This window comes from Coenobita brevimanus, chromosome 98 (genome assembly GCF_032717465.1).
Source record: "Coenobita brevimanus isolate Jiangsu-jjx chromosome 98, ASM3271746v2, whole genome shotgun sequence".
NCBI lineage: Eukaryota > Metazoa > Arthropoda > Malacostraca > Decapoda > Coenobitidae > Coenobita > Coenobita brevimanus.
Genome location: NC_137051.1, coordinates 28,659,458 through 28,681,552, shown reverse-complemented (window position 1 = coordinate 28,681,552; position 22,095 = coordinate 28,659,458). Strand labels below are relative to the sequence as shown.

General features: G+C 44.9%; 1 protein-coding gene across 1 annotated transcript in view; it reads left to right on the top strand.

Annotated features, from left to right (window-relative positions):
• The window catches only part of LOC145414006 (sodium-coupled monocarboxylate transporter 1-like), a 109,141-nt gene extending 99,526 nt beyond the window's left edge, over nucleotides 1–9,615 (top strand). Inside the window, exon 13 of the mRNA XM_080283574.1 lies at nucleotides 9,509–9,615. Within this exon, the coding sequence (XP_080139700.1) occupies nucleotides 9,509–9,615 (107 nt within the window). The remainder of the gene's footprint in view (nucleotides 1–9,508) is intronic.
• The last annotated feature ends 12,480 nt before the right edge of the window (nucleotides 9,616–22,095 follow it).

Genomic DNA, 22,095 nt, shown 5'->3' with positions numbered 1-22,095 from the left:
CTTTTTCCCTCCTTTCATTTCTCCCTCTCTCTTCAATCCTTCTTTCATAATACTTCCTACAATCCTTCCTTTCCTCCTCTATCCTCCATCCTTCCCTCAATACCTTTCTTCCTCTTTCCTTCGTCCTTTCATCTGCCCCCTCCATTCTTCACTGTATCTCACATTTCCACCGCTTCCCACGTATTTATTTTTTCTCTGCCATCCCTTCGCCCCCTCCCTCCTCTCTCTCTCTCTCTCTCTCTCTCTCTCTCTCTCTCTCTCTCTCTCTCTCTCTCTCTCATATTTCACTTTCTCCCCTTCATTGCCTCTCCCATTTTTCTTCCTCTTCCCTCCCATGACCTCAGTTTCATCCATCACATCTCCCCTCTCACCAATTCTCTCTCTCTCTCTCTCTCTCTCTCTCTCTCTGTTTAACTTTACTTCCTTCAATCATTCACTCATTTAACCTCTTAGTTTCATTACATCTACTGTGATCGATGATGATGATGATGATGATGATGGTGATGATGACGATACAACGACGACGACGACAATGATGATGATGATGGTGATGATTATGATGATGATGATGATGACCTAAAAATCATAGTTACTATATTCTTTTCACTCTAACCTTTCCAAAATTTGCTCTCTTCCCAAGTTGAAAGCTGAATTACAACAGCAGATTAGCAATGGACTATGATGATAATCACGAAGAAGTGTTAAGGAAATGGTCGAGCCACAGCAATGTCACTTTCCACAACTCAGCTACGTGAAAATCGCGGCAAAAAGATGAAAATCTGAGCCGAGTTAAGGTGAAAATGAGAATGATGACGATGATGATGATGATGATGATGATGATGATGATGATGATGATGATGATGAGCGTTGTCGTCATCATCCTCAATAAAAACATACTAACAAAATCATTTAGCAAACCATAGCAGTAGCACAAAAATCCATTCATCCCTCCATCATCCAATCCTACGTTGCCCCATGAGGAGCGTAGAAGCCCGGGACTAGGCAAGTTGGTCATGACATTCAAGATAAAAGTGACCAACCTCACTCATCCCTGAGTGGCATTACGTGAGCAGTAACTCCCAACCAACCCTTAGATATAAACTTTCACCGGCTCAATCCGATTGGAGCGCCGTAATTACTCACTAAACCACCAGGTGCCAAAATTTGGTTATATGGTTACCTCACAGCGTAGCAAATGGTTTCCTGGTGTACAGGAAACCATTTGGCTTGTCACTCAGTGTAGTCACTCACAGGCAGAAGGAAGAGGAAAGATTGAAGGAAAGAAAGGCAGAAGAGGAAGTGTAACGTTACCCGTAGGCAGAAGGACGAGGAAAGAATGAAGGAAAGACAGAAGAGGATGGAAGGAGAGGAAAGGGCAGACACCCGAGAGCAGCACTACATTGAGTGAGTGGATGGTGAGCGCCGCCACCTACCGCCAGGACAAAAATAATGACAATAATTATGCTTGCATAAGAAGTCTTGAACACGCACAGGACCTTCCCTCTAAGAACTGATTACTACTACTGCTACTACTATAATAACAGCAGTAGTAGTAGTAGTAGTAACAAATGGTCTTCTTCTTCTTCTTTTTATAATAATAATAATAATAATAATAATAATAATAATAATAATAGTCACCCAATGCAGTGCTGCTCTCGGGTGTCTGCCCTTTCCTCTCCTCCTTCCTTTCCTTTCTTCCTCTTCTGTCTTTCTTTACTTCATTCTTTCCTCGTCCTTCTGCCTACGGGTGACTTTACACTCCATCTTTTTTCCTTCTTTACTTAATTCCTTCCTCGTCCTTCTGCCTGTGGGTGACTCTACACTGAGTGACAAGGCGAATGGGTTCCTGTACACCAGGAAACCACTTATTACTCTGGGTGGTAACCATATAACCACATCAAGGCGCCTGGTGGTTTAGTGGGTAATTTCGGCTCTCCAATCGGATTAAGCCGGTGAAGGTTTATATCTAAGGGGTGGTTGTTTATTGCTCACGTAATGCCACTCAGGGATGAGTGAGACTGGTCACTCTCATCTTCAATGTCAGGAATAATTTGCCTAGCCCGAGGCTCCAACGCCTCTCATGGGGCAACGTAGGATTGGATGATGGATGGATGGATGGATAGTAATAGTAGTAACAAATGGTCTCGCTCTTATAGCTACCTACTCAGCAAAAATAATATGGAGTATCAAAACTGAGCCACAGTACTTTTATTTTTTATTTGATCTATTTTATTTTATTAATTTCTATTTTTTTTTTCTTATTGAGCCACACTTCGAACCAGAATACTGAGCCGTGATTAGGTGACAGTAGGGCTGACAATGACACAAATGTTGATTATGAGGAAATAAAGAGGCCATAATCCAACCCGACACCTATACCTCTCCCTTAACGACACACCAACACACCTTAACATTCGCCTCCACGGTATTTGTATCTTTCCAGTATTGATAAGGTTTGCATCAATAACGCAGACGAGGATACTGAGGTATAATGTACAAAATAAATCGCTACGAAAGATGTGTTAATCTCCAAAGCCACTTAACACGACCTCAAATGGCAAGGAACGGTAGCAGTATCTTTCCCTGCGTAATGTCAACCAGTCAGACGCAAAGGAGGGAGGGGGTTCTTCGTCGTGAAACTTAACCCCTTACCTGACAAACTCGACTGTTTACTTTTCTTCCCTCCACACGACTGCCATTCATCTTAGTGGACACCTTTAATAGTGAACGGGTCAATGGTGAATGCCAACTCTAACACTCCTTGTTTGAAAAGTCTCTCTTATAGTCGTCTAGGGGCAGCAAGAAGGAAATAATACGTCTATGGAGGGAAGAAGCTAAAACGAACAACAGGGAACGTCCATGGTAACCCCAGTGTATCGTAGTTCGTCCATCTTAACTACGGAGATGTTCGTCCTATTTCCTTAGCGCAATGGCAGAAGACAATACTACGGCCCTGCAACCTTTCCATATAAAACCTTCGTGACTGGGATCATATTCGAACGTTAATGTCTTGTTACGGCACAGCATTCACACTGGAGAGTGCAATTTTAGGCCAAGTTAAGCTCCACGGATTATACTTACTACTTGCCGGAGTGACGGAACTGACAGACCAACCGTCACTAAGGTATGTATGCAAGCTCTAATATTCTTAAGCAATGAGAATCAATTATTGTAGCACGAACATGTTCTATTCAGTGCATTTCCGACCTACTGAATTTCATAACGTATTGTCTAGTTTCATTCCGCTACTTCCAGACGAATTTTATTAAACTCAAGGTCTCTGGTTCTGAATGTAAATAAAGTTTCTAATTTCTCCAGTTCGAAATGTTTCTCCTCAGCTCAATAAAGAGCATCTAACAGCAGGAAAAATGTAAACAGTATGTCCCCATAATGAAGGGTTTTCCTTTTATGTTCAACTGATCAGGGAGAGAAAAGCTGCAAAGTAATCGCTCCCCATTTTCATAACTACAGTCACCGATGAAGGAATGTCACCTGGGGAATTGCGCTTCCACCTGGGTCACTACTCCAAAACAGTTATGGGTCATAGTATCACTTTGTTGTTGCCCAGTATGTCAACACGAAGCACTTTACGCCGAATATCACATACGAGCACACATATTACTTTTATTATCATTATTATTGTCATCATGGCCATTTTTTTCTACCTAAGGATGGGATAAGAAAAGACTTTTATATGACACAACGTCGATACAGCAGCCTAATAACATCACAACAAGCCTTCATCGCGTTAGTTTCTCAGTAACATGGCTACGATCAATAGGCTACACAGCCCAGTAGGAGCGGCCCCAACAAGGACGCCCTGCATGCCTCACCCACTTCCAAGAAACGTTTGTGTGTCAGGTGAGTCAGTTCCCAGTAGACGTTTGTGAAGCATGGTGAGTTATGTGACGGACTATGCGCGGCTCGCTTTGATTATTTATTCCAGCAACCGAAGCCCGGACCAATTTCTTATAGTTGGTGAATCAGGGTTAGGTTTCTCACTGGGTACGTGCCACTGCGTTTGGGTTACTATTTCATGAAAATGGAGAGAAATTTCTTTGCCAAGTTTCGGGAAAGGAATGTGATATTTCGCTGTTGGCTGAGTATGTGTGGGTGAGACTGAGTCAATGTTTACCAGCTCGATAGCAAAGAGCTCGCAAGGTCTGAGAGAGAAAACAAAAAATCTATTTCTCATTTATCTGACAATGTATGAATTGCAAATGTAAACAACACTGTTTATTCTTTCTGCTTACACTCTCAGGCTGGTATGACTCACTCTCAGCTGAGCTATACTGTGCGCTAGAATGAAATACCTTAGTTGTACCGACCGTGAGAAGATTAACAGAAAATGTTCGTCGGTTCTATGAAAGCAAGGGTATGTGTTGGTGTGTCTGTGCCAAAACTTACTCACCCTGTCAAGAGAAAACATTTCCTGATTCAATGAAGTACCTGTGCCTGATTTCACTGCTGTTTTGGATGTGTCGGTATGTTTGGGCAATTACCATTGTGTTTGTTCATAGTGCTGACATATGTGGAAACATCATATTCCCTATAATAATGTATTTTTACATGTTGTTATTCCTGCCGCCGGCCAATGTTATTCTGATTAGGAAACAATATTCAAGGAGTTAATAAAGACTGCATCCAGCCCCACCCCCATCAAAAATCTCTAAAATTAATAAAACAGTCTTTTGGTAATAGAAATTAAACACAATCTCATAGGACTGAAGGGGTTGAACACTGAGTCTGTAAGAATAGTGGACGGTACTTGCAGCTTGTACGAGGAATAAGGGTAATGAATGCCAGCCAGTTGGATGACGTGCTTATGCATACAGTAAAGTGGCGTTGCCCGGGTGAAGGCATGCATGTGTAGCACCAACCTCGTCATTCTTCACCTCTGCCAACCTCGTTCATCGGTTAGGGAAACGGTTTAATAGCTAGGTTATTCTGGTTTCGCTATTCTCCGATTCGCTGAAGTGTCTGGTTTTCCTCTGTACATTCACAGGAACAATAATAACCATATATTAAAAATTTGTTAACCGTACTCTCAAGCTGCAACAATTTTTAAGTCGGGGCAAACTTGCTAATTTTTCACACCACATTATCAAGCTGTAGGTATAATTTCTGCCATCTGAACTAGTCACGGCATTGAAAGCTAGACCACAATCTTTTCTTCCTTTTAGAAACGTTCATGATACACTACATTTCACCACAAGAATGCAAGTAATCATATGGTTTCCTAAAGAGAAAGACAGGAAGTAAGGCCGATGAGTGTTTCCTTAAGCGCTTCAAGAGGACATCGCATTTAACCTTGCTATCTCGAGACGATTTTATGCAGCTTGGAGGTCTTTCTGATATGGATGGGTTAATGTAGCCTTCACTATCTCTTTCGCTACTAAAGATATTTCCTGAGCTGATTAAAATAGTATGGGGAGGTGGTGCTCGAGTGGTAAAGAAGTTGGATGCTCTGCCAATGAAAAATAGTTCCATCCCATGCTGCGACAGGGAACATTATGATTATTTAAGTTTCGTTCAAAAGCCACTCCTAATCTTCCACAATCCCCAGTGACATTTCATAAAAGCACCCCACTAATACCACTACATCAGTCCGGAGTGAGACAGCCCTTGCGTGTATTGAATTGGACATAAGGTATTAGTGCCAAGTAGTGTCATTATGAAAGTGTAGCGAGGAAGAGGACTGCTGAGCCTTGGGGGAAAAACTATCGAGTCAAAACCAAGAGTCGGATCCATTAAATAAATAAATAAATAAATAAATAAATAAACAAACATCATATCACTCGATTCAAAAGTATAATCTGACAAAAACCATCACTTTTCATGCCGTGAAATGACTGAGTGAAAGCCAGTGGATTTGGCGACTGATTTACTGTTTACCTAAGAAGCTATGAGTCACTCGGACACAAGCCGTATGAATCAGCGTTGGTACTTACAAACTTGCTGACGCTGTGTATAAGACTGTCTAAAACAATTCACAACCAGACAGCATCCTCAAAACACACACACACACACACACACACACACACACACACACACGCACCAAACTGGCTACCACTGAGGCTCCTATGTCTTACTCCCAGCTGAATATAATCAACAGGCTTCGAAGGAATAAAATACTAAAGTTGTCTCGACCATGACGGGGTGACAACAGCAACACTCAGGCTCCAACTGGCTCACAAGCACTAGAATAAATAGTCTGTGCTACTTGAAATAGAGTACTAGAGTTGTACCCATCGTGAGAAGGTTAAGATCCTAGAAAAATGCAGACCCAGACGGAGTTTCGTGGGCTGGAGTCAGTGCCAGAGTGTCTAGGTGAATGATATTGTGCTTGTCCCTGGGTGTGTCACTAGCCTCTTAAAATTATATACTGGTGAATCAGCGGTGGATTGTGTGTGTGTGTGTGTGTGTGTGTGTGTGTGTGTGTGTGTGTGTGTGTGTGTGTGTGTGTGTGTGTGTGTGTGTGTGTGGCTGAGTCACTCTTTGTACAGACCTATTTTAGAGTCATCCGTGTATTTCTGCTACATGCCCAGCCACACAGGTACGTGTGTGTGTGTGTGTGTGTGTGTGTGTGTGTGTGTGTGTGTGTGTGTGTGTGTGTGTGTGTGTGTGTGTGTGTGTGTGTGTGTGGAGAGAGAGAGAGAGAGAGAGAGAGAGAGAGAGAGAGAGAGAGAGAGAGAGAGAGAGAGAGAGAGAGAGAGAGTCATCATGTCAGCCAATATTATCAGTGTTTGGGCTACACTTGAGTCTCTCCACGGCAAACACACCTGTCCAATATATTCCACACCTGCCCTCCCACACACACCTGCATAAGCTTGACACCTTGCCAATCCACCGTCATGCTTTATTACCCTAACACTTGTATGTAACTTGCCTAACACGTGAATCTAACTTGTCTGAAGTGTGTGTGTGTGTGTGTGTGTGTGTGTGTGTGTGTGTGTGTGTGTGTGTCTAAACCCTTCAGCTCGAGCCTATTGCTGTTACCTGGTTTACCTCTAGACGATTTCATTTAGTTTGGGAGAGACTTACCGAACTGGAGGGGTTAGAGGCAGCCTTCACTGTCCCATCCACTCCTAAGATGAATAAATGAATCTGGCTGGAGCAAAAATAAACTAAAAACATGTGCCATTTTTTTCGCATCTCTATCACACACACACACACACACACACACACACACACACACACACACACTCACACACACACACACACACACACACACACACACACACACACACACCTGTCCTTGGCTGTCCCCCTCTCTACTACACACCTACCCTACCCACCACTGCATTCCCAACAACCCACACAGAAAAGACGATAGGACGTGACTGCATCCCACACCTGCAACCCACACTTACACACCCACTTACACATTCACACTTACACACTTACACACTCATACCTCCAAAACCCACAACTGACAAGTGACTGGGATAATACAAGGAAGCACATAATGACTAAATTTAAGGCCTACACTCGTGTAAGAGAGAGAGAGAGAGAGAGAGATGCAACCTACACTTACCACTAATATTACACCCCACAACTGTCTTAAACCACACACACACACACACACACACACACACACACACACACACACACACACACACACACCTTCACCAAGATAATGACAATGTATAAAACGATTCCACATCCACTCCATCACCCACACCTACATAACCCTCAACTTGTAGACTGGGGTGTGTACTGTGGCGCTCGGCTGGTATATGGCAGATACGGGCGGGCAGGAGACCATTATACACCAAGGTCTCATGAGAACTAGACCTGCTATACACGTCCCAGCATTGATCCGTGAGTCCTGAAGGGTAACTGATCCATAGGGCCAAGGAACATCATTTTGCCATTACGATACGCTTCAGTCCGTGTACCTCATTTCTGCTGCATCCTGGGGCTATTAGACAATCCAATTAAAATTTACTAAAGTCTCTAGGAAACCAATAAATGAGGGCTACAACTAACCTCTCTAGTTCGATAGGTTTATCCCGAGGTGAATAAAACCGAAAGTAACATGAAAGAAAATATAAAAACACCATGTGAATGAAGGGGTTCAAGCTACACACCTGAATCCACACTTACCACACCTGCACTCTCCAAACCAGCAAAATGCACACACCTGCAAAGAGAGATTATAACGTTAGCAATATTCACATAACGTTTCTCATCCACACATACACATTCCAAAAGCAACGAATCTAACTTTTGGAATCTAACTATCTAACTACCCACTACCTCTTAACTTTGTCAGGCCCTCAGAAATCTTATTATTTGTTCAGCCAAACTGAAAGACCTCTCAGATGAGGTGAAAAACAACCTTCATTAACCTTTTCCTTAACACTACTGTAATCTTTATTTACTCTTTTTATCGCCACATGATATTATTCGGCTTACGAGCTGTCTGTCGCCGTCTAAGGGGTAACAATTTCAGCTCGAAGAAGTTCTGGGCTACTTGACTTTATTTTATGCTAACTCCAGGCGATTTTACTCAGCTCAGGAGAGACGACCTGTAATAACGGGATTAATGAAGACTTATCTAACCTCTGCCGTTCGAAATGTGTGTCCTAAGCCACGCCAAATCGCATGTTGGTAAGAACAGAACATAAAAGACGCCATGGCAGGGAACGGGTTAACCCTATGACTCAGATGACGACTTCTGCGCCTTATTCTTGCTATCTCCGTACGATTTTACTCACCATAAGAGACTTCACACGGGGAGGGGGGGATTGATAGTCTTCATTAACCCCTACACTACTTCCGGACTCTTCCCAAGGTAAATGAAACCGTCTGACATTAGAAGAATAAACCATGTACGTCATCAGACTGAATGCTGGCTATATCACTCCGATGACTTTACTTTCTGTCGGTCCCTTTATACAGTTTACTCTGTGCAGGAGATATAGTAAGAACTGGAAACGTTTACTATGGGCTCCATTTACTCCACTACGGCTACAGTGATCTCCTTACCTGCAGAAGATCGTCTGAAGGTAGAACGAATAAATCTATGACCTACGTCACTGCACAAAGGGAGGTAAGCGTTGGGCATGTCAGAAAAAATATGTAGCATGGTCAGGTGGCATATTCATAAACACGTTTGAGCTTAATTTGTGCATATATATTTTTTCCTATACCTCCACCTTCATTCATACACCTACCCAGTACCTGACACACAAACCAGGGTCACTGTGAAGATAAAAGCTACTACGATACCATATAAAATGGAGGCTTGCTTAACGTAAATATTGGTTATAATCCTTAATGAATGGAACTCTTGGTCAGGCCCTCACCTACACTGCCCACACCACCGGGTAGACGGGATGGCCAATGGGTGTGGATGCATCACATAATCTACACCCTCCACACCTGCATTATCTTTACTCTCTCTCTCTCTCTCTCTCTCTCTCTCTGTCACACCACACCTGCCTTCCACACCCCTAGCCTACAGTCATATACCCCTACACCTTCCCAACCTGCACCACAGCACATCACACCACACCTATATCACAGCCACCCACATGCTGCTACCTGCGCATCTTCTCTACAGCCACACCCTTACCTTCAACGCGTCTTGATTCCACAGAGCCGTAAGATCAAATGGCAAGAAATTATACCCCCACATCAACACTATTAGTACTGTTAAGGCAGCTAAATCAGTTTCGGCTTGATCTATATCCCTTCCAGGTACGGAAAGACTGATTATTTACATGCATATAAAACTCTTACCCTTGCTCTTTACCTCGCTCTACACGCAAATGTTCCACATATTTTCATACCTAAACAGGGTCCAAGTGGGGCTGAAGCTGCTGTGTCTTAACTATAACCACAAAGTCAATAGAGTTATGTGGGTTAACTTCTTCTAGTCCTCCGTAATCATTTTAAAGGTGGCGGTTCTCCCCATCTGAATAAAATCGTCTGGTTTAATAGAACATACTTAAGGTTGGTGATAATCATACGGCGTTACCCTGAACAGCATCCCTAAATTTTCGACTATTTACGTCTTCCCACAACTAAACTAAAGTCGGGTGTCAGCGCGAATAATATACGTAGGGGAGTCGACGTTAATGATGGCGTTAACACCTTCACAACGATGACGTCTTGCAGGTTCTGTTCTTGCTAACTCCAGGCGATTTTGTTCAGCTAAGGAAAAGACTTTGCGAAACGGAGTGGTTAGATACAGGCTCCATGAACCTCTTCAGTACAAGACCCCAAACTCGTATGGAAGCAGTAATAATAATAATAATAATAATAATAATAATAATAATAATAAATGGTCATGACAGCGAAGGTATTACGAATGGCCAGAGCGCTTAAGGGGTTACATACACTTACTTTTCCTTCTCTCACTCCACCTCACTGTAGGCCATCTGCAAACACATCTACACCTGTCTCACTTCACACCTGCACCAAACCTACTTTCCCACGATAAGTTAAAGAGATCACTCCACACACTGTCTACGTGAATGCAAACCTCAAACTACCTTCCCAATACTGTCTGCATGAACAACTAAATTTTCTCATCCTTGCCTTCCTCGCCTCTGCGTTGTTTACTCAGCACAACTCCCTCGCCATACCGAAAGCTGCCTCACTCGCCTCCTCATTTACTGTCCTCGTGTCTCTACCTCTCTTGAAAATCTTCGTCTACAACCGCTTCTGCCTCCCTATCTGCCTCTTTGATCCACACCTGCCTGATTCATACCTGTCTGCCCCACACCTGCCTGACTCACACCTGGCAGAGGGGTGGGCGGCCTAAACATAGCCGTGCCAGGCGTCGTGTCTGGCATCGAGGAACAAGACATGCAAGCTGACGGAGAACAGGGAGGATGAGGCAGGGTAGGCAGTGAGAGGCAGGGTGAGGCAGAATAGACACTGACAGGCATGACAGGATAGACAGCGGGAGGCAGGGTAGGCAATGCGAGATAAGGCAGGCAGTGAGAGGCACGGTAGGCATTGAGAGGCAGAGTAGGCAGTGAGAGGCAGGGTAGGCAGTGAGAGGCAGGACAGGCAGTGAGAGGCAGGACAGGGAGTGGGGGGAAGGAGAGACGGTAGGAGACAGACTGTGGAAGGTTGGGTAGGCAGGGGAAGGCTAACTAAAGCAGGTCAGTCAAGACAGAATAGGTCAGTGGAAGTAGGGTCAGCAGGACAGGCAAGGCGAAGGCGGGTATTTGTAAATCGGTGGGGGCAGGGTAGAAGAGTTAAAAAAGGACAGGGTGATAATAGTAGGTGTACATGAAGGGTGAGGGGCAGGGCAACGATACAAAGATGGGGTGCGGCAGAGAAACAGGTTATCAAAAACGGTGCGGCAGAGTGCGGAGGGAAGGCAGGATAAATCAGTGCACAGGGAGAGAATGTGAAGTTGGTGAGAATTCCAGGATGGGCTACGCTGGGCTGGGCTGACAGGGCACATATCTCAGGCAGGGTGGAGTAGCGGGCAAAGTAGGGTTGAGTAGGGTGGTGGTGGAGGAGGATGGGCGGGGCACAGTACGAATTATGCCCCTCCCTGCCCTGCCCTGCCCCTCACTACAAAACTATCTAGCACCTTTTCTTCCTCCTTGTACCCAGATCTCCACCATCCTATCCTGCCTTTCTATTTATCTCATTTCCCTTCACTTTTCTGTTCTTATCCTACACAGTACTGCCCTGCTTACCCAATCCTATCTTACCCTACCTTTAACCTACCCCATCGTACTCTACCCCGCCCTATCCTGCCCTGCCCTGCCCTGCCTTGTTTTACTTTATTGTACGTTACCCAGCGTTAACCTGCCACTTCTTAATTCTGCCCCGTGTACTCAACGTACCTTCCTTGTCCTGTCCTACCCTTTTGCACTAATGTACTATATCCTTCCCTACCTTACCCTAACCTATCCAGCAGTGTCCTGCCTTAATCTACCCTGATCCAGGCGCTCTTCGCTAACCCTGCTCCTTTTACCCTACCTGTCTTCCTAAACCCTACTTTGTTTTGTCCCTCCCTAAGCATCTTATCGCACCCTACCCTGGCCTGCCCTAGACCACAGCTCTAGTTACTGCTCTGCCCTACCCAATCCTGTCCTGCCTTGCCCTTACCTGCCCTGCCCTGCCCTCCACTCACTGCACCCATGTCTCACCTTATCTGCCCGTCCCACCGCCTGATCCCCACTCGTCTCTGTCTCATACTGTCTCTCACCCTGGCTGTCTCTATCTTGCACTGTCCAGTCTCTCTCTCTCTCTCTCCAATTTCACATTTTTCTCTCCCCTCCTCCTCGCCTCCCTCCCCTCAATCCTGTCTCTCTCTCCCCTCACGCTTCTGCCCCTGCATCTAAATCCCTTCCCCTCGTATTTCACATCTCTTCTCCCAACACTCCACTCGCCCCTTTCGCTCCTTCCTCCACTCTCTCTCCCCTCCATCCACATCACTCACCCCTTTTGTCCCTCACTTCCTTCCTCCATGGACATTTCCCCTCTCCATACTCTAGAACCTCTCCAAATTCTATACAAATGTTCACTTTGTTTTTTGTAGGTAAATGGCCGTGACATAACAGAATACTTCAAGATATCGTCTATTTTTTCATATAGACAATTTACTTCAATTTCTGATACATTATTTTGATATATTCTGCAACTTGTTATTAAGCCGACTGTGTAACACTTTTGGGACTCGATCCTGGGCCTGTTATGTGCCTCTAAGTGTTAAGCCGCCGCCCACAGGATGGGTTGTGGCCATGTAATAAGCTGTTAAAAAGTCCTCTACATTTCCTTTCACTATCCATATCCTTCAATCACCTCCATTCCTTTCCCATCCCTTTCCACCAACTACTCCCCCTCCCACTCTCGCCCCTCCCTCCCGCTCTCTCCCTTCCCTCCCCCTCTCCCTCCCCATCCCCTTCCCTCCCACCTACTAGCTACATTCTGTTTATCTCCTCCCCCTTTAACCCCTCCCCTTCCATCTACCTCACCCTCCGTCTCTATCCCCGTCCTTCCCATCCCTCCCTATCCTCAGTTCCATCAGACCCAGACATCTAAGGTGCAGGTGGTATTCTTCTGACGACGGGGGGGAGGGGTGGTGAACGGAAGGCAGGGGATGGAAAGCAAAAGAGAGGGGATGTGAAGGGTAAGGTGCGAAGAGGAAGGGACGAGATGGTGAGATGAGGCAATATCAGCATGACTACAGGAAGAGAATATAGCTCAGGGAAATACGAAATAGGAGAGGAAAGAGAGAAAGAAGGCCATGAAATGATGTAAGGGAGGCGAAGGAAATGACGATAATGAAGTACAGTGAAGAAAGAAGAAACATGCAGTGTCATATAAGAAATTAAGAGACGGGAAAGACCAGGTGAATATAAGACAGAAGAGAAGGGATGACGAGCAATGGCAGAAGGAAAATCACTGTGAGAAATGAAGGGAAGAGAAGGAAATGAAAGTGGGTGTGAAAGAAAGAAGTTATGAAGAATAAGAGGGAATGAAGACCTCTAATGGATGGGAAGGAAAGGAGAGGGAAGGGAAGAGAGAAAGGATGGCTGAGAAGAGGAAGTGTGTGAAGGGTGATATGCAAGGTGTGAGGCAGGGTGAGCCAGGAGGGACGTGAGGCCTCATAGTGTGCTGTGATGTGCCTGATACTCCTGCATCCCCCTTATTCTACCTTCATATCTGCACACCACACCAAACCACACCACACCAAACGACACAGCACGACACAACATACCATACCACACCACACCAAACGACACATCACAACACACCACACCACACCACACAGCACAACACACCACACCACACCGCATATTCACCACACTGCACATTCACCACACCGCACATTCACCACACCACACACACACCACACCATACACACCGCACACCACACTACACTATCACGCACCACATTAAATTATCACACACTACATTACATCACACCACACCATACTACACATGCCAGAATTAGTCACAACGGAAATTACTAACAAAAAACATCACTGAAAAATAAAGGTCAGTATATACTAAACAAATACTGATGAACGCTTAACACACACACACACACACACACACACACACACACACACACACACACACACACACACACACACACACACACACACACACAGGAATTAATGAAGGTATAAGTGACCCCGTGTGCGACCCTTCATTCCCGCCGCCCAATGCACACACCACACGGACGCAGGTGGCCACCCAGTCAAGTCCTTGGTTGGTATGTGGGCGTCTGGTGTAGCGTTATACCATCCCTGTTGTACCCTATACCAGTGTTATATGTCCCAGGTTGGTATGTGGGCGTCTGGTGTAGCGTTATACCATCCCTGTTGTACCCTATACCAGTGTGCTTCCATCTTGGTTAACCCTTTCTATCCGATAACATTCTTTTTTATTCCTGCTTGCTACCAGACAATTCAATTAAAGCACAAGAGTAGTGAAGGCGTCAGTGAAGTCTGCATAAAATGCCTTCAGTTCGAAAAATCTCTCCTATACTGAACCTATTCGTCTGAAGACAGCAGGAGTAAAACATAAAATACGTCATCGGACTGAAGGGCTTCACTTCATGCATCCCTACGACAAGCTTTGAAAAACTCAGCGCACTGGAGGAATTACAGCCTCACTGCATGTTGACTTTACCTTTGCTGTTTCCGAATTAACACAATAAACGCTTCCATATGATGCAAATAATAATTAAGATTTTATACAGCAAAATTATAGCAACCTAACCGTTATATAAGCGTTATATTAAAGAAAAACGACATATAACTATAACAAAAAAGTTAAATAAATAAGCACACTGACCACTATGCACGCTTAGTATTCTTGCAGTGCGTATCACAGCATTCAGTGGCTGGCCTGCTGCTGCTGCACTGCTCCTACCACATTTTCAGAATGTCTGGTCTTATTTCAGCTGACATCTAATAACAGGTATCTTTTTACGTCTTAAAGACAAGTACTGCATAGCCATCGGTGTAGTGCTATAAATCCTACACATTTCCAATTATGTTACATTACACAGGTACATATATTTGCTCCCCAATACTACTTCTCTGTTCATTCCAACGAACACTCTGAATATCAGCCTCCTAACGACTTCCATATACCGTCCTGCTAACAATATTTCACACACCTCAAGAAGCATCAGCCACCCTAGTCCACCGTCACTGCCCTACAGACTCTCTGGTGTACGATAGCCTACAGGAACCTCATGTGAAGAGGACGTGTGGTGTATCGGCTGTGTGATGTGGTGGGTGTGTGGTATAGTGAGTATATGGTGTAACGGGGGTGTGGTGTAGTGGATGAGTGATGTGGTGGGTGTGTGGTTTTATGGGTGCATGTGGTGTGGTTGGTGTGTGGTGTGATGGGTGTGTGGTGCAGTGTGTGGTGTAGTGGTGTGAGTGAGTGTTATCTCTCTCCACCAATACATTACTGAGGCACTAACATTTTAGGGGGGTATAAGCTTTTGGTCCTATCCACCGTCGTCTTAAAGTGCAAATTCAGTATCAGAAATGTAACATCACTCATGACTGCCTCTACCTTGAAAAGAATGTCTAACATGGTACGCTTCAATGGGGAGGCATGGAGCTCATTACGGAACTCATGCTTATATTTGTTTATTGCTACGCCCACTAACATATCCGTCAAGGGCAACTGTGGACACGGAGACAAGAGAGTGAAGGTTTTGCTGGCTCCCATCTTAATAAAAAGCAGGGACTGTGGAAGCAAGCTAAAGAAAAAACCCGCCGCCATTCCCAGGCCAATGCAGCACCAGCCTACCTGCGCCGTGCCGAGGTTGTTAGTAAACACGCTCTTGTAAACTGACGGGAATACGCGCCGCCGACACAAAAACTTCACTTGTACATTTTTTCATTAACTTCATTATTACATTTTTTTTCTTTTTCACATACCTTTAAACAGTGAAAACATACGGTGCAGCGAAAAGGCATGGAATCGCATACTTTCCTTTGTAAAAACTGTAGTGATAAATTTAGGCGGCAAACAGTAATGAGTAACTATCAGCTCAGAACAATGATTATTAAATGGAAATGTGGGTACTGTAGCACTTTTTTTTTTTTTTCCTAAACTGACGTAGATCGTTAACCTCTTCCAACTCTACTGATGGCCGGTAATCAAGAAGCCTCATTCCAGCATCAAAATTTAGGCTCACTGAATTCCACGCAATCACGTTTTAGCACTGTCAAAGAGGTAGAGTTCCGTATTACAAACAAAACAAAACAAAAAACTACAGGAATATGAGTAGGACGTTAATCATAAGTACAATAAAATGATTTTAGGCGATCAGCAAAAAAGATATCAGAAAAGAAAATACACCACGAGAGAAAGAAACCTAAATACTGTTTGCATTAACTTCACAATGTCGCGAATGAATCAAATGGGAGAATCATACCCCGTTATACCCACTTCCACAAGCTGGTGTAATGCCAAATATCATCATCTCACAAAACACGGGCGCAAACAGGCAAACACGGGTACACGGACGCACAAACACACCCGGACAAACAAGGACGTCGGAGGGAATTGAATTAAAACATTTCATTCCGGAAACGCCTGGGTGAATAAATGTTATGACAGGGAGGCGGAAGGGGAAGGGGGTGGGAGGGGAGGATAAGGAAGGAGGGAGGGGAGGAGGATAAGGCTGGCGGGTGAGGAGGGAGGCAGATGGGAGGCTGGAAGGAAGGCATTGAGGGCGAGGGAAGGGAGAAAAAGAGGGAAAGGGGAGGGAGGAGGGGAGGAAGGCGGGGAGGAGAGGAGGAAAGCAAGACAGGGAGGGAAGCGGAGGGTGAGGAGGATAAAGATGTCGGGTGAGAAGCAAGACAGGGGAAGGAAATATGATCAATGAGGAAGGAAGATAAAAGATGGAAGAAGGATGATCAATGGACGAAGAGTACAAGTAAACGAAAAAAACAATGAAAGAATTGTTGTGGCAAGAATGAGAGGAGAGGAGGAGAGGGAGGTGGACAGAGAAGAGGATGGTGGACGAAGAAGACGAAGGTGAGGGGAGGATAGGAGCGTGGAGGGAGGAGACGGTGTGACGAGAGGAGAGGATTGAGGAGGGAGGTCAGGATGGAGGTAACGGAAAAGAAAGAGTCGAGGGCTGGGACCACAAACGAACATAAAAAACTCAATACCAACAGATCAATTAATTAGTTCTTTTCCTCCAAGACAGATTGTGACTCCGGTATCTCTTGTAATAACACTAAGAAGCCAATTAAACCACACGCCTAACTTTAGCCATTGAGTTTAATGGGAATGGATGAACAATGTAAGTGGACAAAAAAGGAACTTGTATTATACTGAATCTTTATTTCCTGTTGTGTGTGCCTGGATTAGTCAAGATCCCTGCTTCCCCTGCGCTTTCATCAGCTAAAAGGATTAAGTTGTGTAAAACGACCTTCATGTGATGTACTCCTTAATCCGACGGAAGGAGAAGGAAGGTCGAAACAGAAAATAAAACAGTGAATAAGTAAAACAGGACGAATTTTTAAAGCCAGATAATGCAAGAACAGTTTGTGTACAAGAAAATGAGAGAAACCAGATACAGTAATAACACCATTTTTTTTTTTCTTTTCTTTTTTTTTTCCCCCGACGAAGATTCCCAGTCCCTTTCAGCATATCTGATGGCCAAATGTCGTCAGACTGGATGGCTGACTTTACTTGTCACTCGAAACTCTTCCTACTTCATTAAGATTCATCCACATTCAAGCAACCACGACTTAATATTCAAGTTCCGGAAGCTGTCCTGTTTCGCCGGGTAAAAATAAACTGACTATAGTGGGAAAGGGAAAGGAAGAAAGAAGATGCGAGAGGAGGAAGGAAGACATCAAGACAAAGGTATGGTACGCTGGCTACACATGGGGAGGCAAAGGGGGCAGGGGGAGGGGAGGTAAGGTGAGGGGTTCTAAGGGGAAGGGTCAAGGAAGGCCAGCGCAAAAAACTGTGGGATGGGCAGTAAAGAGGGTGAGTGTTGTAGAGAGGGTGTGTGGTGGAGGGGCGGTGGGGGTGAGGCGGCAGATGACAAGGGAAGGGTGGGTGGGATGGCAGGGAAGGGGGAAGGATGAAAATGAGGGAGAGAAAAGGGGGTGAGGGAGGCGAAATAAAGAGGCGAGGGAAGTAGGGGAAAAACGGTGATGGAGGGGATGGACGGAGGGGTGAGGGAAGGGGAAGAAAAGGGGTGAGGGGAAGGAGTGAGGAGTATATCAAGGACAGGATGGAAGACAGGGTTGAAGGTGAAGACGAAAAGGGGTTTGAGGAAGTAATGAAGACTGAGAGAAAGCAGGTGTGTGGGAAAGGAAGGGCTGGGCTGAGAGATGGAGTGTGGTGTGGGGGAGCGAAGGACTGCAGGGAAGGAGGGAGGGGTGTGTGAGTTGGGAGGGGAAGGGAAATGGGGAAGGACGAGAGAAGGAAGGGCAAAAATGCGAAGGATGGGCAGTACAGGTGAAGGAGGGTGGAAAGGATGAGGGCAGGTGGGAAGGAAGAGGTATGGGAAGAAGGGAGGAAAGGGGCGAGGGAGGGAGGAATGGCTGTGAGAAAGAGTGGTTGAGGAAGAGCGACAGAAGTTAACAGCAGACAAGGACAGAAAGGATGAAGGGAAGAATAGGTGATGAATGGAATAAAGGATGAGATGGTGAGGCAGGGGAGATGGGCTGAGGATGATGAAAGGAGAGAGGGTTGAGAGGTGAGGGAGTAACCAGAGAGGAGTGTGGACAGGAAGATGTGAGGGGTGAGGAAGGGGGAGAAACAAGACACGGGGAAAGGCAGGCATGCAGGGTGCGGGTGGGGAAAATATAAAAGACGACGGAAGAGATACATGAAGAAGGCAGGGAGAAGAAAGGGAAGTGGAAGAGTGACAGGAGGAAGTGAGGATGGTGGAACATTACAGCTACAGTAGGCCGGCTGGGCCATACAAGCCAGCTCCTGTTACCGGATATGACTCAACTACAAGAATAAGACAAAGCTCTCTTCCACCCACCACACCTTCGAAATTAAACTGGTACGGTAGGAAAAAGAACATCAGGCAGCACAGACAAATGGCGTGGAAGTACTATAGGAAAGCATGAAGGAAAACCATACAACCGGTACCCCAATGAAACCTGGAAAAATCAGTAAGAACAATGTTGTGAGGGTTTTTGTGACAAGGTAAGTATTAACCCCAACCATTTCCAGTCATATACTTACCTGTATCTAGCTTATTGTTAAAATATTCTATTAAATTATATTCAACTACATCACTAACTAACTTGCTGCACGTTCCACTCAAGTTCTTTCCCATTTCCCTGTTAGTACCGGTATGGAATTTTTGTCTGGGTTTATTAAACCAACTGAATTGTATGAGGCTATCAATTTATCTTAATTAAATATACTGGTCTCCTTAAACACTTCCAGTATATCCCTCCCCGACTCTCTAACTTCTAATGGCGGTGTAAAATTAATCATCATAATATGTGCCCATAACAAAGGTTCCTAACGGTTTTGTTTTTCTTCTCCGTACACACCCCAATAAATTAGCGTCCAGATAATAAAACAGACACTAAAACTGTACTGCACAACCCAATGAGGCCTCATTATGTAATATTGCTTCAGAAGATCTATTACGGTACTAACACATCTTATAACGCTTTGGATCATATTTCCTTTGTTTCATATATCAACACGATGATGTCTACGTCTCAGACCTTTGGTAACAATGACTCCTAAATCCTTCTCAGTTTGATCTACTGTTCTGTTTACTACCGGGACGTAATTTGTAACTGGTTAAACCGACAGGTAGTGAGTGATAACAACGACTAAAGTAGGTGAGGGGAGACGAGACGGAAGGGACACGGAGACACAAAGGAGGGTTATTGGGGAAGAATACGTCGAGAGGAAAGAAAAAACAGATAGACGAGAAGAGGCAGGATGAAAAAGACAAGGGAGATAGGAAAATGAAACAGACAAAGACAAGACACGGCAGGAAGGGAGGCAAGTGGAGACCCAGGAAAGGGAAGCGAGGTAGCACAAGGGGAGGGGAAGCATGCAGGATAAGGGAGAGAGCGCGGAGATAAGGAAGTGGAAGAGAAAATAACACAAAGGTGAAGAACAACAAAGAGCAATACAAATGAAAAGGGACCTCAACAAGAAAAAAGCCACCAAGAAAATACAGGAAAAATATCAAAATAATCATCTTTAAACTATATGAAAAATGGAAGAATGAAAAATCTTGACCTAAACAAAATTCTGACGCTTCAAAGGACGCAGGTAAAAATCAAACTTTTAAAAAATATATAATCAAGAAAGAGGAAATTTATGCAACAGAAATATGCAGCCAAATATTTTTAGACCCTCCTCAAATAAACAACAGGTGATCACGATTAAAGATATTTACACAACAAAAATACCAGTTTTAAACCCCCCCCCCCGGCCATTACGCACCCCAGCACCACCTTAAGTCAATAGGAATGCTGAAAGAAAACCACAGCCAAGGTCTACGTGTGTGTGTGTGTGTGTGTGTGTGTGTGTGTGTGTGTGTGTGTGTGTGTGTGTGTGTGTGTGTGTGTGTGTGTGTGTGTGTGTGTGTGTGAAATTTGGGCCGTGTAATATAAGAGATGAGCCAAGATGTGCGAGTGGATGGATGAGGATGAGTCAGGTGTGTGAAGCGATGGCGTGGGTGTAATTAAAAGTCAGGTATATATAGCATAGGTGGGCCACGGAAGAAAGAGTGAGGCATCGCAGAGATTGATGTGATGGAAAGACTGTGAGAGTGAGAAGAGTGAAACTGAGAGGGAAACGAGTGAGGGGTATGTGAGTGAAGTGTGAGAGAGAGGCTGGAAATAGGTATGAGGTGACTGTGAAGCGTGGTAACTGTGAGGTGAACATGAGGTGATGAAAATAAAGTAGTACCGGTAAATATGAAGTGTGAGCCAGGTGAAGAAGCTAATGAAGTGTGTGGAAGGTAGATGAGGGGAAGATGGTTGCATGGGAAAATAAAGTGTAGGGGGTGGAGAGAGGGACGGAGGTGTGGGGGTGAGGAACAAAGTGAAGGAAGTGTGAGGGTGAGGAGAGAAATGAGAGGTGTAGGTGTGGGGTGACGAGAAAAGTAAGGAAGGCGTGGGTGTGGAATAAGGAGGGAGGTGTTGAGGTGAGGAAGGAGGTGTTGAGGTGAGGAAGGAGGTGTGGGGGTGAGGAAGGAGGTGTGGGGGTGAGGAGGGAGGTGTGGGGATGAGGAGGGAGGTGTGGGGGTGAGGAGGGAGGTGTGGGGGGTGCGGAGCGAGGCGTAGGGGATGAGGAAGAAAGTGAGGAAGATGTCGGGAGAAGTGGAGGAAACAACGTGGGAAAGGGAAAATCCTAAGGTGTGGGCATGAGGAAATTCCAGTAGGATGATTACCGTGTGTGTGTGTGTGTGTGTGTGTGTGTGTGTGTGTGTGTGTGTGTGTGTGTGTGTGTGTGTGTGTGTGTGTGTGTGTGTGTGTGTGTGTGTGTGTGTGTGTGTGTGTGTGTGTGTGTGTGTACCTATGTTCGCATGTACGTATGTAGCCTATGACGCCATGTATGAATTAGAGCTACGTCGTTTAAATATCCCTGCATGCATAAATGGTAATATATATCTGGGTTTGACGTACTAACTGAAGGAGGTGATTCTAGACCTGATATTGGGGAAAAAATGCTTTATGAACATGGGTCCAATTGCTTCCCGTTACTGAGCAACAATTACTGATGTCCTTATGCGTGATCTATAAGGAAGACCATTTTAGCCAACATAAAGGTTGCGAAGAGGACACACGCTGATATAGCATCTTTGTTTTTCTTTCTTAACACATAATCACCTCTGAAGTACGTACGTCAAGTTCCGAGACACCCTGTATGTATGCACGCCTATGTCTATTTTCTTAGCCAAAAGTAAAAATCCAAGGCTTCAAGTCTATAAAGCTGTTCCTGCTAAAGAAAGCTGGACAAAGGAGAGTCAAAACCAAGCTCCGTTCTTTTCGAGATGCCTAGACACACTGCCTTTCAAAGAGTGGAGGTCATTGGCAGAGGGAAAAAAAAAAAGGTAAGGAAGACAGTTGTAAGTTGACCCGTCGTGTATGTGCAAGACTTAGAGTACCCGGTAAGTGT